Raw genomic sequence first — 14095 nt, 5'->3', positions numbered from 1 at the left:
GCGCGGTGTCGGTCTTGCTTATTTGCCGAGCCGGCGTGGCTTTTTTGATCCGATTTCCCCATCGGCTAAAAATAAATCAACATCTCAGTGAAGGAATCCCAAGGAAAAGCTAAAGGAAGGGGGAGAATACGTCACCCTAAATAAGAACCAAATGAAGACCTTGAAACACGAACCTGTCACGTTGCGAGGTGGTGGTGGACCCCAAAAAGCAGGCAGGAGGGAGGAGCAGGGTGTATTTGAAGAATTGTATTTAAAACAAAGAAAACTAAATCCCAAACACACAAAGTCCAAAGTATCAAACAAAAACCATGACTAAAGCTAAAACATAACAATGAACTAAACATGACAGAAACTAAGCGCAAACAGCAACACACACGACAGTAGCAAGAAGCCACAATGACCCGACACCGAGTGTTCGGGCAGGAGTCCTTTTATACAACTAATTACCAAATGACCAACAGGTGTGCAGCTGCCGGGGGGAGCCCTACAGTGCCACCTGTTGGTCCCTAAACCGAATCATGACAGAACCCCATTTGAGCAGATTCGGGATCAACAATACAAGCCACTTGATTTTCCAATCAATATTTTATTGTTGCAGAAGTGGCACGGGCAAGCATGAGCACTTGCAAGCATTGCCCGGTCAAAACCTGAGCGCGTTCAAACGTGACGTGGAAAAACAACACCGGAAGCCCACACGAGGCCAAGAAACAGCGCTTCTCATTCATGCTGTTGGAAAATGTCTATACTTTGAATATTTACGCTGTTGGTAAATAAACAGTTGGGATCAAATCCGTGAGGCAAGCAGAGCTGCCTAGTTGAAAATTTCTTTGAGCATTCATTCATAGGAATATATACACACACACAGCTCATATCGTAGAGTCACTCTTTGACATCAGAAAAAGAAATAAAGAAGCAAAACTCATGGCACATTTGAGCAAAGCGTTTGGAATAATGTTTTTGCTCATCGTAAAGTGGCAAAAAAAGGACACAATGCAACATGAGCGTCTCAAGTAGCGTCTGCGAGAGCAACATCCAAATGTCGAGAAATAGCTTTCACACTGAAGGCAGCCGCCGCGGCTTACAAACACAAAACACATGCGCGCACTTTTCGGCAAGGCGAACGACTACAAAAGCCACGAGAGCAAAAACGCTGCAGTTCGGGGAAGGAAGAAAAGACAAAAAGCAAGGGACAAACTACCGAGCCCGGTCTTGCGATGTTGCATTTCCTGCGCGATCGAGTCCCGCGCACACAACTGCCCCCCACCAACGGCCAGAACGGCCCCTCGACGCGAACGAAATACTGTCGTCAAATCGGGTGGAGACGAGACTTTGCGAGTCGGTGAAAAGGAAACGGTGGCCTACCTCGGCGGGGGACCGGACGCGGAAGCGGCCGCGGCCGCGCCCTTTTGCGCAGCGCGTTGAGACGACGGCACCTCTCGCGCGCCGCCTTTTGGCCAAGATCTGCCACATCAGCTTAGCGCACAAGGATGCGCATTTTCCTCCTTCCAATTCCTCACAACGTCTTCGTCGGACCCGAGCAGAAGTAGACTCCAGAAAAATGCAAAAAGGCTCGCCGCTAAGGTGCGCTCGCTCGCAAACGCCTCATTCGCCAGTGCGGATGCACAACAGGAGAGCCGCGCGCGAGCGGAAGCGGAACCGCGTCGAAGTGAACCGAGGAGCCTCATTTAGGTGAAATAGAAGAAAAAGAATCCGGCTTTGCTGCCATTCGAAGGCGCGCGTTGACAGAGAGGCCTTTGGACCATTGTGGCTTATTTGCAGCGCCGCGCATTTCAATCAAGACCGAAACATTGAGTGGATGCCGGAAAATCAAGCGGGACAATCGGCAGCGGGGCATCCTTCCCACTGGGACGTCTCGCCGTTTGCCCCGTCAGTCGTTTTTGGCGAAGCGGCCCGCCTCCCAGCGCAGAGCCATGGCGCTCTTGCGTCTTCCCGCGACGCAGCCCTCTGGAAACTGACAAAGACCCACGGTTACGTCGCCCCCTTCAAAGGCCGTCATTGACCGTTTCTTTGAAAAAAACACGGCGGTCGAACAAAAGGCCTTCGCCGGGCCTTACTCTGTGATCGCAGGACAGAGCGGAGCGATCCATTTTGGCCGTTTTCATGGGCGACGACGGCGACGACTTGCACTTCATTGGCGATGAAGCTGGAAGAAAAAGCAAAAGAAGCCACCGAAAGCGTCGAGGACCAGTCCGCAAGACGGGCCGGCGGGCTTACCCGGGCGGTCCAGCGACAAGGCGGCCGAGTTGTTGGACAGCATCCTTTTGTCGGCGGGCAGGCCGCGGCCGTAGAGACGGGCCCTCTCCTCGCGCAGCTCTTCCTCTCGTCGCCGCACCGCTCGCACCTCCTCGTCCACCAGAGACACGCTGCTTCGCGAACGCAGCTTGAAGAAGGGGTTGCTGGGGAACATTTTCTCTTGGGGCTGGCAGGCTCTGTCCAGCGAGAACTCGGAAGCGCTGCGAACAATCGCGTCGGAGGTCTCCGGCACCGCGAGGTCCTCGGGGCGCCGCTGGCCGGGACCCGCCGCCATCGCCTCGGGCTCCTCTCTCGGCGGCTCCCTGCCGGGAGAGGGCGTGATGACCAAGGAGGGCGCGGCGGGGGGCGGGGCGCCGGCCGACGGGCCCGCCTCCCTCCGGAGTGGCGTTTCCGCCTCGTCGTCGGGAGACCTGGGAGTGGAATCGTCCAAGCCGGAGTCTTCCGAGCACGGGCTGAATTGCGGGGCGGGGGGCTCCGCCTCCCGGGCCCTCCCGTCGCCTCTCTCCATATTTCGCACCGGCGCGTACGTGCGAGCGCGGCCGGCGCGGGGGTCGGGCTGGCGGGCGGCGGGCAGCAGCGCCTTGTTGTTGCTTTGCTCTTCCATCGCCCGCCACTGCTCGCGCGCCGACCGGAAGTCGACGTGCTCCGTGCTGACGTTGTCGCTCGCCGTCTCTTGGATCACGCAGAAGTCTTTGGGGAGCCTCCTGTCGGGATCCCGGGCCCGGCGCGCGACGACCCCGGCGCTCTGGGGCCGCACTGGGGCTCTCCCGCCTCGCTCTTCCCCCTCGGGGATGTCGGTCGGCGCCGGGGACGAGGCCTCCGGCCGCCCTTCCGCTTCCGGCGGGCTCGGTCGCGCCTCGCCGTCGTCCCCTCGCTCTTCCGAGTCCGTCGCTTCGACTTTCTGCACAAAGAGCTCCCGTGCGCTTAAGTGGAGAGCGTCCAGATAGGAGTCGTCGTCTTCTTTATTGATGGAGGAGGAAAAGACGGCCCTCCATTTTTCATCCGTCTCACTGTCGGAGGAGGCGGCTGCGATTTCCACTCGGAGGCACTCGTCCGCGTCGTCGGGGGCCGGGTCGGGGCAGGACTCGCTCGATACGTCCGACAGAGCCTCCTCTCCCGCGACTCCCCGGGGAAGCGGCGGCTCCGGGGGCTCCCCGGGGACTTCGCCCTCCTCCGAATCGCCCGCGTCGGCGCAATCGGGCAACGGTCGGAGAGCCGCCAATGGCTCCCGCTGCGCATCTGGCTCCGGCCCCGAGGGTCGGAGGGGCCTCGGCGGGTCCCCGTCCCCCCGTGGCGCGCCGCGGCGCTCCAGATCCCCCTCTCGCTCCGTGCGGCGGTGGGCCTCGCTTTCGCAAACGCTTTCGGCACCGGAGAGCGCGTCGGACACGGAAGAAGCGACGGACTCGTTTGGTCGGAGCCCCTCGTGTCCTTCCTCCGACGCGACGGCTTCCCTCTCTTCCCGGACGGCGACGCCACCGTCGTCGCAAACGGCGCCGCCGGGCGAGGCCGGGTCGCTTGGGAAGCGGCCGCCGCTCGATTCGTCGTCGTCCGAATCCGCCGGCGCCGCCGTCGGACTTCTCGGCCTGCGATCGATGTCGGAACGGGCCGCGGCGACGACCTCCCCGCCGCCGTCCGTCTCCGCTTCCGGTAGCTCGGCGGTTTCCATAGCGACGCTGTCAGAGTCGGGATTCTCGGAAGCGTCGAAACCCGGCTTTAGCTCCTGCCCGTCGGATTCTTCGGCCTCGGAAGCGGCTTTCTGAACAAATGAGGAAAGACAAGACGTGGAGTTTTGGCCTTGCGCCGACCCACGTCTTCATTTGTGCCCCCAAATGCAGACACCAAGAGACACCAAGTGGCTTTTTGTTTGAAGCCGTTTCTCAAAGAACTGCATTTGGAGCGTGAAGGCAAATCAGCGGCAGTGTTTTGCATTTGTTTGCTTCATGAATTTGTGTCGGGAGGCTTGGTGCCGAGCGGTGAGATGCTCGTGACGCATCGGTGGAAGGACGGAGGCGTTTGTTTGTGCATACGGGCGCACCTGCGGGGGTGTGCAATGGGGGGGGGGGGGGCCCCGTTGCTGCCGTGTTTTCACGGCCTTTCGGCGACCCCGAGGCGGCAACGCGTTGACGTCAGCGACACCTTTTGGGGCTTCCAAGTACAAATGGCTTCCGTGTGACGCTTGACCAGATTTTTTGCTTCCCCCCAATGGGAGTTTGAACACTCAGGGGGGGGGGGACTTGGACGAATTTGAAAGGCAAATTCACGCCATCAATTTGAGAGCATCTGGCTTCGTTTGCAAGAAGACGAGCGGGAGAGAGGGCCGCGCGCCCTCCTCCCGCTGCGCCATTTTCATCACGGCGGTCAGTCCCTCTGACGGAGGAAACGTCGTCGGCTGACGCGTGCCGCATTTGGGCGCGCGCACGCATGAAGCCAACCTGCAAGGACACGCGAGCGTGGAACAGACTGAGTCGCCATGGCAACCAGCAGCGGCGACAGCGACACTCGGCGCACTCGTCATCCGCCACCCACTCGGCAACTCCTCAGTGGACCGAGGCTGCCATGGCAATCGGCGCCTTCCGAAGCAGTCGAGAGCCGCGCGGCGCTTTGCTGGCGGACAAAACCCGCAAACCAAACGGACAAACCAAACACTCGCGAGTGTTTTTCGGGGCCATGAAGAGGAAAGCGGGATGAGCCGAAGCTGCCGATGGCAACAAACAATCGAGTCGGAAGAACACTTGCGGCCCGCAAACGGCAGACCTGCTTCGAGTCGCTCATCGCAGACGGGGACATTTAGTTCACATCCGGATTCGGGTTGGACGTCCTAGTTTTTTCGGTTCAAAGAGAATGCCGGTGAAAAAGTTCAGGGCAACAAACTTTGATCAAATTGTCACTTGGGCAATTTGGCAAGATTGCCCATGTGTGTGATGTCCTCGTGTGAAAATTGTCCTTTGTGTCATTTGCGGGACTGCCGTCCCTTGTATTGCCCCCCACCCCCTACCTCAGAGATTGGTGTCAAAACACCGCAGCAAATCATTTTTTGAAAAACAAAACTCGTCGTGCCACGAGTGCGGCGCAGTCGGTTCAAAACAGTCGTTTCGCTCGTTTTCGGGTGATTGTGTCGGAAGCAAGTACTTCTGCCCAAAACAAAGAAAAGGGCTTGGTGGAAAGACCTCAGCCAGGGGGGGGGGGGGGGGCAAGGAATCAAACATCAAGATTCAAAGCGAACGTGACAAACCCGGCCGAGCGCCGACGGAACGGCATACGAACCGATTCGCGAGACGACGAGGCACTGCCGGCCGGACGAGACGCGAGTACCCGGAGGGAGCCGATCGGTGGAACCGAGGAGTTGACGTCACGCGGAAAAAAAGGACAAAGATGAGATGACACGGAACAAAAGCAAATGGGGTCAAAAGAAAGATGGTGACCCCCCCCCGTGCCCTCCGCTTGTTCTCGCGGCGCACCGAATCGTCTTCGGGGAGCGCAAAAGGACAGCGGACTTGAGAGTTGATGGCGGGGACGCGGCCTAAGACGGGCCCCAAACTGGGAGAGGACGAAAAGCACCCGATGGATGACAGTCAACAACCCCAAAAACAGACCGAAAGGGAGAGTTGGCCGGCGATTGACAGCGATCGTCCTCCCGCGTGACGTCGGTGAGCCGCGCCGCCGCGGAAAAGACAAGAGAAAAACAAAAGCGAGAAAACAGAAAACACCGGGCATCAAAAGTCCGCAGTTTGTCCCGACCGTGTCGGTCGGAACGCGGAAAGCCGGGGACCGACGAGCGCTCCGAAGTCAAAAACGACAGGTGAAGGTAACCCGACACGACGCGCGCCGACTCGGCCAAACGTGACCGGAGTAGAAACGCCAAGATGCGGCAACTCTGCCTCGTCCGTCAGGAGCCACTTGAGTCACGTGGGAGCGAGAGCAGAATCTCCTCCTTTCCCAACAGCGAGCGTGACTCTCTCGTGTGGTCAGCATCATCATCATGAAAAAAAAGGCAATCGGTGGATAAAGGCGAGCTGAAAAGCAAAAGCTCGCGATGAGGCGGACGTACCTGAGAGCGAGTGTCGAGCCCGGGCGGGCTGCCGCGTCTCCTCTCCGAGAGGAGGCTCGCTCGCTCGCTCGCGCTCACCGTTCTGCTCGGCTTGCGCGCTCCCCGATTGGGCGGCCAGTCAAATGGGCCACCAATCCTCGGGCTCCCGTCGAGGAGGGGGGGGGAATTCCATTTTGCAACGGCTGGCGCGCGCGAGAGCTCGCCTCCTTTCCGCCTCTCCAAAAAGGCTCTCGTCTCTTTTGTCAACGTGTCGCCTTCCTTCTGCTCCACTTGCTTCGGGATGCGGACAGCCCATCATGACCAATATTTGCCTTTACAAGCTTGATTGTGGGGGGGGGGGCTTTTTTTTGTGTGTGTGTGTTTTTAATGAGCAGAATGCAACAACACTGTGCCTTGACATACACAAGAGTGCAGCGCAGGTATCGATGAATGTGATGGCAACCATCACAGTCAATGAAGATAACAGTCACAGATCGCTAATCCACAAGATGTTTGACAGAGCTTCAGTTTATGCAAGCGAGTCCCCACACACACACCCACACACAGCAAAACGAGGGTTCACTGCACCGGCTCGAGTCGCGGTTGCTACGAAAAGACAGAAACGGCAACTTAGACTGGCCCTCGGCTCGCCGACTTGTGGATGAACGTCGGCTTGCGCAGAGCTAAATGATTCCAGGTCATCTTGGTGTCGTCACTCATCGCTTTGCGACTCTTCGCCGCTTGGGGTCGGAACACTTTGCTCCTGTAGCCTTCGGGGTGGTACGAGAGGAGCTCCCCGCTGTTTTTGCTTTCAACGTCACCAACTTTGTCGTCATCGTCATCGTCGTCGTCGTCGCTGCACCCTACCGTCACCAGCTCGGCGCGGCAGTCCGCCTCTTCCTCCTCGGGGGCATTTTCATAGCCCATAAAAATCATGGTGACGGCCGTCGGGTTGCGGAAAACATCCGTCGAGGAGTGGACCGCGCGCAAAGGCGTCGGCCTCGCTTCCGACCTGACTTTGACGGCGGCGAAGGCTCCCCGCGCCGGACCGTTGACGTGTTTTGCGTCGTTAGGCGTCGCTTCTTCTCGGCCGTTTCCTCGCGCCCGTTCTTGAGGAGGGCGGGCGGTTGACCTACGAAGTCGCGAAGGGCTTCGCCGGCGAGCGTCGTTCGCCGCGGGGGGTCCCGGGAGCCCGCCGGTTCCAAAGTAAGCGGCCGAGTAGACGGGTCGGTGATAGAGCGGATCGCCGGCTACCGGCTCGTCCGCGGCCCGTCGTCCGAGCTCGTCGGCTCGCTCGGGCGTCGTTTCGCCCGGAGACCGCGTGGCCGCCTCGGGATTCCAAGCGCGCGGGCGCTCGCGTCCGTCCTCGGACGGCCCGGAAGCTCTCTCCCGCCTGCTCTCGGGGCTAACGGCCGCCGCGGGGCCCGCTTGACATATTCCTGTTCTTTGCTCACGTTGCGCACTCGCCTCCATCGCAAATGTTGCTGAAAAGCAAAAACATCGAGGTCTCAGACCGGTCGTCTCGGCCCCCGAAACGGAGGCGCCCCCGTCGGCCGCTATTTGGGCCGCGCTCAACGCGGCTGCCAAGTCTTTATCGCCGCTCCTCGGTTGGACCCGACTGCAAAAAGCTCTCAAGGGTCATTTGTCAAAAGGTGTGGCGGAGGCCAACCGAGTAGGTTGCAGAATCAAGTGACCCCCCCCCCCCCAACAAAAAAAAAATAGTTGAAACCAACACGGGGAATGAATTCACTAGCACAGAAAACACCCTGAAGGAACCAAGGCGGTCGCTTTCGATGGGCAACCTTGTTCGGAGACCCCAGGGCGCTCACTGAGCCAATCGGGATGGGCTTTGCAAATGTGCACTTTTCTCGGCTTTGGGAGATCCCCAAAACGTTCCTCCGAGGTTCGGCGACGGCTCGCTTTTGCCGCGTCCGACGCAATGGTGACGATCGTCGGCGTTTTCACCCGTTGCAAGTGCGATGCATCAGCTCCAAGCAGGCGGACAAACAAACCCAAATTCACCAAATGTCACCAAATGCAAGCGTTAGCTCATAGGTGTCCAAGTCGGGTCCCGGGGGGCCGCCGCCCTGCATGTTTTCCACGTCTCCCTGTTGCAACGCACCTGATTCAAATGAACAGGTTCAATGTCAGCCTTGCGCAGATGATCTGATCATTTGAATCAGGTGCGTTGCAACAGGGAGACTTGGAAAACATGCAGGGCGGCGGCCCTCCGGGACCTGAATTTGACACCTCTGCCTTAGCTGGTCAGTCACTCCACTCACGCGGGCAAGACTTCAATCGTGCCGTTGGCCATTTCGCAAATGACAAATGACTCGAGCGCGTGAGGTTCGACGTCCCGGGGATTCCGAGCGGCCTTCCCGGCGGGCCGCCGTCCCGCCCGTTCTCCGGCTCTCGCTGCCGCGGCGCACCGGGTTCGAGTCGGGTGCGCCGAAGCCGCGTGAGCGTTTGCTTTTGCGGCGGGGAGAGATGGAAAACGGGCCGGGCCGGGCCGGGCCGGGCCGGGCCGGGCCGGGCGGGGCGGGGCGGGGCCGGGCGGGGCGGGGCGGGGCGGGGCCGGGCCGGGCGGGGCGGGGCGGGGCGGGGCCCCCCGGCGCCACCACCCACAACCCCTGAGATGCAATGCGCCGCGGTGCTTTTCGCTCCAATCAAGCCCGATGCAACACACAAACGCACTCTCGGCGGCGGTGGCGTATTTACCTGCGTGGGAGTCGGCGCCGAGCCCCTACGGTTGAACACAGAGGACTGGAATGTCAAAAGTGAGCAGGCAAACATCGCAGGACAACCAATCGTGCCACGGAAGCGAGACCGAGCTGGCGGATGCCGCTCGCTTCAAAAGCGGTCGCGCAGCAACTCCAAAGTCGGTCGCGCCCGCATTGGTCTTTGCTCACCGCGCGGCCGCCTCGGAAGTCAATGACGACCCCGCTCGGTCAAATGGACCTCGTCGCCGAGCGCAAGGCATTCGGGAGAAAACCACATGCGGCGCCGGGTCAGTCGAAGTCGACACGCGGTCACACAAAAAAGGGGGAGAAAAACAAGCTAGCTCTCTCTCTCTCTCTCTCTCTGTGTGTGAAAGCCTTGAAATGAGCCGAGCATCAAGTGCAAACCAGGCCCGAGTCGTCAGGTCAGAAAGCAAGCCATTGAAAAGATGGCCGTCCAAATAAGGAGGACTCTTTTCTTTGTGTTTTTGTGCTCTTTCAGCCTACCTTGATGATGTCCTCCGCTGTCCTCTCCACTTCTTTTAATCGCTTCAGAACCAATTCCTCATTGGCCGAGATGTTGAGCTCCTCCGCTTCTAAGGCCTCGATCTCCTTTTCCATCCTAAACAATCAAACGGCAAGGCTTTCAGTGACATGCCGCAAGAAAAGTTTCGTCCGTCCATTCCACTTTCTCCTTTCTGCCCCTTCCCAAAGTCGCCATTTTGGCGCACGCCTTGGAGCGGAAGAGAGAGTTTTTCACACCTCCGCTCACGCAGTCTCAGGGTGTCGGCCGCCGTTCTTCTTCTCGACTCCTCGGAGGGCTCGTCGGCGAGCGGTTGGGGATCGCGAGCGGCAAAACGTAACCCTCGGCGCCCGGGGCTTTGGAAGCCACAAAAGCGGAGAGGGCCGCTCGGATCATTTCTTCCATCGACGGTCGATGCGGCGCGGAACGGCGGGACGCGATACGAAGTCAGTGAGTGCCTCCGATTGAGCTGAACTGACAGACCGACCTCCTCCTGACCCCCCACCCCCCCGGCAACAACGCAGTGACGTTTGGGGCGGAGCGGCGGCAATACCTGTCAACGTTGCCCTGCAGCGCGTCGCTCCGTTGCCGTTCGTCCTGAGCCCGAAGCCTCGCGGCCTCCCGCTCCTCCTCCGATTGCCGACTCAATCCGTCCGTCAGCCACTGATCCCTCAAAGCCTTCTTCTGTCAACGAAAGGAAAGGCGGGCAAAGGTTAGGACGCCCGCGGCAAACGTCGCTCCCGTGCGTTCGCCGGCCGTCTCGGGGCGGCGCACCTTGACAAACCGCAGGCGCGCTTCCAAAAGTCAATTGAAAACGCGCGCCGACGACGAACCTCATCAACATATCGGTGGGTCGGTTGCAAAACGCGGGGGCGTTTGAAGCACGCGATGGTCTCTACCGACCCGAGACCGGCCGGCTCGTCCCATCTTCGACCGAGCCGACGGACGTGAACGTTCAAATGTGAGGAACCGTCGCTCTTTGTTATTTTCTTCCTGCGATCGGGAGGCCGGCGCATTTCATGCTCAAGATTCCCGCATCATCGGTAACGAGCGCGGATGTTGACTTCTCCCCGTTATGAAAAAAAAAAAAAAGACCTTGATGTATTGGAGCTGGAGTTTCTCTTCCTCGACCCGTCTTCTTTTCTCGGCAATGTATTCCTGGATTCTCCTCTTGTCCTGCGGAGGAAACAATACAATAGAATACATGCTGATTTATATAGCGCTTTCACAACAGCGGCAGCTGTAACAAAGCGCTTAACAAAACAGTTAACATAAAGTAAAATAATAAACACAACATATAACATAAAACACGGACAGTCGTGCAGTCCTAACCACTTTTCCGTCACACGCTTTGTTGTTTGAAGCAGTTTGAGATGAAAGAGGACAGAATCAAAGTGTCCTTTAACCAGTGGATCAGAGACGTCATGCTCAAAATGTGCACACGTCGGCTACAAGCTAAGTTTCAAAGTCAACAAGAAGCTGTAGCATCCATTGACGAAAAAAGAGATCGGTTCACTTCTCCTGTCCCATGGAAATCCATTTCAATTCCAAGCGGCGACTCTCGGTTCCAAATACGCATCGGCGCTCTGCGCCGACGCTCCTCTTTCCTCATCCTCAACTTCAGCAGCCATCCATCCAGCCGCACCAACGCCGACTGTCCAACAGCGCCGTCATCTCCACTGAACAAAACGGGGTTGTGAAAAATGCTGCCCATTACAGGCGCAAAAAACACAAGCGCCCCAGGTCTGTCCGGCACCGACAGTCAATGGCGCCGACATTCCTCCCAATTCAAAATCTGTGTTACAGGCGTGCTGCCGAGAAGGCGCAACCACCAAGCACAGATACTTCTCCTTTGACGAATGTCGTGGCCAAAAAACGCTGAAAACAGTCCATAAGTGAAAGGTGTCGACGCCCGCCGCGTTCCGCTCAGGCCTTCAAGCCGGAAACGGATGGCCCGCAAGCATCCCCGTAAAAAACTCGACCCCCGCCCGCTTGGGGATTTTTGCCTCAAAAGTCTCTGCCAAAAGAAGGCCCGCCGGCGGCCTGGAATTCTCTCCCGCGGCACGACGCGCCGGCGAAAGGAGATCTCTTTCATTCGGCCTCCCGGTATTTATAGACCTGGCCGACATTGGCCGCGTCAAAGACGGCATCGGCGGTCACAGCCGATGTCGTCTCCCGGCGCTTTCTTTTATTTGGGGTTCGTTTTGGTCAACGTGGCGTTTGACTCGACGATCCATTGGGAAACAAAGACGAGCAGACGCCGAGGACGACCCGGCCGTTTGGCCGCGCCGGTCCAGAATCTTTCTTTCCGCTCGGCAACGAGCAGTTGCGATGGGACGCACGTTTGGCGGCCAACGGCCATATGGTACGATTCGGGACGGAGGAGGCTCCGAGCGGCCCTCGACCCGGCGCGGAGCCGCACGACGACGCTCCCGCGCGCGACTGGCCTTAAACTTTTCTCTTCCCTGCAAAACGGGCGGGGAGCGAATCCTACCTTTTGCAAGGGAGCGGCTCGCTAAAGGGAAGGGCGTCCCGTCCCGAGGAGGCGCTTACCGTGATGGCCTGGAGACGTTCCTTCAGCAGCTCTTTTTCCTCCATGACGGCTTCGGCGACGGCGACTTATCTGGAAGACAATTTCAGAGGCCGTGTGTTCTTCGAACCGCTCGGCCGTCATTTTGGCCGGCTCCTCGGACCCGAGGCGCCTTCGTGGCGTTGTTTTCTTGGAATTGATCGATCTTTTGGTCGCAAACATCATCCGCCTGTGGAGACGGACGCCATGTGGAAAGCCCACGAAGAACGAAAACAAAGCGCAGTTGTTGTTGCCGGTCAAGGTCACGCAGCCGTTTGCCCGTCCACCTGTTGGCACCGCCGCAGTTTGATCCGACAGGCTAAAAATACGAAAGCCCCGCGGGCGGCGACGGGAGAGAATGTCAGCCGAGCGGCTGACGACAGCGGGCGAGGAAATCAGACCGGAAGAGGTCCGCCCGACAAGAGTCGGACCCGCCGATGAATGCGACGCGCTTCTCCTTTTGGCATCTGCTGAAGAAAGTCGGAGCGGAGCTTTGGTATTTTTAACGGCGGCCGACCCGTCGGCGATCTTCGGGAGGTGACGTGGCCCCGACAGCCGGCCGTCCGTCTGCCCGCCTCGCCGCTCGACGGAGGTCCTCCTGGTCGGTAATCTCTGCCGCGCCTTCCTTAATCTGATCTGCCGTGGATTAACCGCTCACACGTTGAGCACGACGGCGCAGGTCTCCGGCGACACGTTTTTCCCCGAGACGGCCTCGCGCCCGCGCTCGAAAAGAGCAGGCGGGAAAGGAGCCCGAAGGGGTGGATTTTTCCCGGGCCTTCCGGTAACGTCGCGACGCATCCCCGACCGACGCCGAGCGGACGCAACTTTCTCCTTTGCGGCCGCGGGAACGACGCGGACCGAGGTCGGGCATTCCGACGTCCCGCTGAATTCTTTGGCCAAAAGGAGGAGCGTGCCGACGTCATCGCTCCGTTGCCCTCGCTTGACCCACGAAGCGTATCGGTTACATCTCGCGGCGGCGGAGGCTCGTCCTTTGAACAGAAGAGGAGTCGATGCGGCGAAGCGGGATAGCGAAGGCACGCGGGGTCACGCCGTTCAAAAAAAGAGACGCTTGCCGGTGGCGGCGCCTTCGCGTTGACGGGAGGCCGCGTTGGAAGGCGCCCACGCCAAAAGAAACCGGGACGTCCGATACGTCCGATAAGTCAAAGCGGTCGGGGCGTCGGAACCCCGCCGAGATGCCGCCGACCGGGACTTGCGCCGACGACGGCCTCGGACCACCTCGGGCCCGAATCCGTCGGCGGGGGCCGCGGGGACTCAAATGCGGCGTTTCACGAGCGCCGACTTACTCGGAGGTCCACTCACCCTGTGGCTTGCGCGTCCTCGGGCCGCCTTTTCAAGAAGTCACTCGGAGCGTTTCCAACATCGAGGCAGTCGTCGGGGATTGTGTCGGCTGAGAGGAGCAGGCGGAGAAGCGAGGCAAGCCCGACGCCCTCCCTTCCTCGGCTCCCTCCCTCTGCCTCCCTCTCTCTCCCTCTCCCTCGCAATAGCGGATATTCCGCAAATGGGCTGCCCGAAGCCAAGCCAAAGGCTATCCAGACCCGAATCTTCCGATTGCGCCTTTTGCTTGCCGATCCAAAATAGAGCGGGAAGTCGATGCGTTGCGCCTGCCGTTTTACAAGCGGCGTCCTATTTTCCAGCCGGACGTGGACGGGCTTCTGTTACCATAGCAACAACGCCCACTCCAATTCGAACGGAGGAGGAAGCGGCTCCAAAGTCGAGATGTCGTTTGCGACGGTGCGATCTACCTTCGTCGCCGGAACAATTGGAAAACATCCGGCGTCCTGCGCCTTTGACCGTTTCCAGCAATCAAATGGCTGCCGACTAGCATGCGCACATCTGAACATTTCTCCGTGTCAAAACGGCAACGGGCGTGGTTTTTCTGCATTTGGGCAGTGCGCGGGAATGCCGCCCAAGGGCGCGAGGGCATTTTAGCGCCGTCGAGGGCAAACGACGCGTCCCGTGGCGTC

General features: G+C 59.2%; 2 protein-coding genes across 2 annotated transcripts; both read right to left on the bottom strand.

The window, feature by feature from the left end:
• Positions 1 to 231: 231 nt before the first annotated feature.
• LOC147186643 (uncharacterized) lies at positions 232 to 14007 on the bottom strand. The gene is made up of 8 exons (XM_086101482.1): positions 13431 to 14007; positions 12095 to 12164; positions 10637 to 10717; positions 10095 to 10225; positions 9526 to 9640; positions 2236 to 4030; positions 2076 to 2164; positions 232 to 1972 (listed from the first exon to the last, which is right to left on the bottom strand). Exons 2-8 carry the CDS (start codon positions 12137 to 12139, stop codon positions 1889 to 1891), a joined length of 2340 nt encoding a protein of 779 aa, XP_085957608.1. The 5' UTR covers positions 12140 to 12164; positions 13431 to 14007; the 3' UTR covers positions 232 to 1888.
• Positions 6932 to 9485, bottom strand: LOC147186644 (uncharacterized). Its single transcript, XM_086101493.1, has 2 exons — positions 9020 to 9485; positions 6932 to 7785 (listed from the first exon to the last, which is right to left on the bottom strand). Exon 2 carries the CDS (start codon positions 7772 to 7774, stop codon positions 6932 to 6934), a length of 843 nt encoding a protein of 280 aa, XP_085957619.1. The 5' UTR covers positions 7775 to 7785; positions 9020 to 9485.
• Positions 14008 to 14095: the final 88 nt, after the last annotated feature.

This window comes from Hippocampus guttulatus, chromosome 21 (genome assembly GCF_054856545.1).
Source record: "Hippocampus guttulatus isolate MCC_2025c chromosome 21, RoL_Hgut_1.0, whole genome shotgun sequence".
NCBI lineage: Eukaryota > Metazoa > Chordata > Actinopteri > Syngnathiformes > Syngnathidae > Hippocampus > Hippocampus guttulatus.
Note: the sequence above shows the minus strand (reverse complement) of the source record. Positions and strands in the feature narration are given on the sequence as shown.